The sequence below is a fragment of the Arachis duranensis genome, chromosome 9 (assembly GCF_000817695.3).
Source record: "Arachis duranensis cultivar V14167 chromosome 9, aradu.V14167.gnm2.J7QH, whole genome shotgun sequence".
Lineage (NCBI taxonomy): Eukaryota > Viridiplantae > Streptophyta > Magnoliopsida > Fabales > Fabaceae > Arachis > Arachis duranensis.
Genome location: NC_029780.3, coordinates 61,248,802 through 61,250,378, shown reverse-complemented (window position 1 = coordinate 61,250,378; position 1,577 = coordinate 61,248,802). Strand labels below are relative to the sequence as shown.

Here is a 1,577-nt window from a genome sequence, read left to right as displayed (position 1 = left end):
AGAAAGAAGTGATGGAGAATCTTGGAAGACAAGTTCACAGACACACACAAAGAAAAGGAAGTCACATGTGCCTTGGGTTTTATGCATTGGGAAGAGCAACTCAACATGCACTAGCTAGAAGATTCATGCTTCCCATGACTTGACCAAACCATTAAGACAATTCCTCTACCATTTAAAGTGACATGAATTCCCCCCAACAACAACAATCCAACTTCACCTAGGATATCCTAGTACTATTCTGCGCTTATGTGAAGAAGCTGGAGTGCCTCTTGAAGAATTTGAAGATACAGACTTGGTGTCCATTGGGAAACCTATCACCAAGGAAAGATTGGAGTATGTCACCACAGTCCAATTGGAGAGGCAGCCTCTAGCAAGAAGAAAAAAGAGGAAGGAAGCAAGACAAGAGGAGGAGCAAGAAGACATGGAAGAACCAAGTGCTTTGAACATGAACCAACTTCAAGCGGCTTTGGAAGGAATCTCTGGGCAATACTCACAAATTCAAAGAAGTCAAGAGGAACAAGCTCAACAACAAAGGGACCTTTGGCAATTAATGGATCAGCAAAAAGGACTTCAGGCTCAATGGATGGATCAGCAAAGGGAATTTCTAACGCACATGATGGAACAACAACAAGAACAATATGACAAAATGTATGAAGCCATCAATAACTCAGCTGCTGAACATGAAAGATCCTTGGAGAAGGTAATACAAGAACATGCTCAGTTAAGGAAAGAGCAAGCTCAGCAAAGGTAGCTCCTCCACAGGATGGATGGTAGATAAGACACCTTTCACAGGGAATACAATGAAAACAAAATGTTCAAGGAGGCCAGACATAGAGTTAGAATTGAATATGATATGAGCACTCAAGAAAAACTCAATTACATCTGTGGAACGCTTCCAGTGCTCAACCCACAAATTCAAACATTTAAAGAAGCCCACAAGGTATTAGAAGAATAGGAGATTGCAAGGGTGAAATTCAATATTCAAAGGTTGAAAGAGAAGATGGTAAGCTCAGGGATATGGAGAGCAGAGGACTCAACAACAACACAACAAGGAGAAGTAAGAAAGAAGAAAAGGGAGGATCCGAAGGACAAAGGAAAGCAAGAAGAATCAAGCAAAGGAAAGGGACATAAAGCTTAAAATGATTCAAGGATTGAATGGCTATGACGAGCTTCAAACTCGCGATTGCTGGGCATGATGACAAATGCAAAAGGATCAATGGATCCTATTCCAACATGATCGAGAACCAACAGCTGATTAGCCGAACTGTGACAGAGCATCTGGACTGTTTTCACTGAGAGGATGGGAGGTAGCCACTGACAATGGTGACATCCTACATACAGCTTGCCATGGATGGAACTTTGCACTTTGGAATTGAGTTGAATATTACATTACAGGAATTCAGAAGACAAAGCATCTCCAAAACTCCAACATATTCTCCATTACTGCATTACAAGTAATTAATTCACGCTATTTTATTTTTCTAATAATTCAACTGATAATTTTAATTGAAATCCTGACTAAGAATAATAAAATAAACATAGCTTGCTTCAAACCAATAATCTCCGTGGGATCGACC

The 1,577-nt window shown here is 40.3% G+C and overlaps 1 protein-coding gene across 1 annotated transcript in view; it reads left to right on the top strand.

Annotated features, from left to right (window-relative positions):
* The first annotated feature begins 421 nt into the window (after nt 1-421).
* The window catches only part of LOC127741565 (uncharacterized), a 15,700-nt gene continuing 14,544 nt past the window's right edge, over nt 422-1,577 (top strand). The window contains exon 1 of the mRNA XM_052254292.1: nt 422-700. Within this exon, the coding sequence (XP_052110252.1) occupies nt 422-700 (279 nt within the window). The remainder of the gene's footprint in view (nt 701-1,577) is intronic.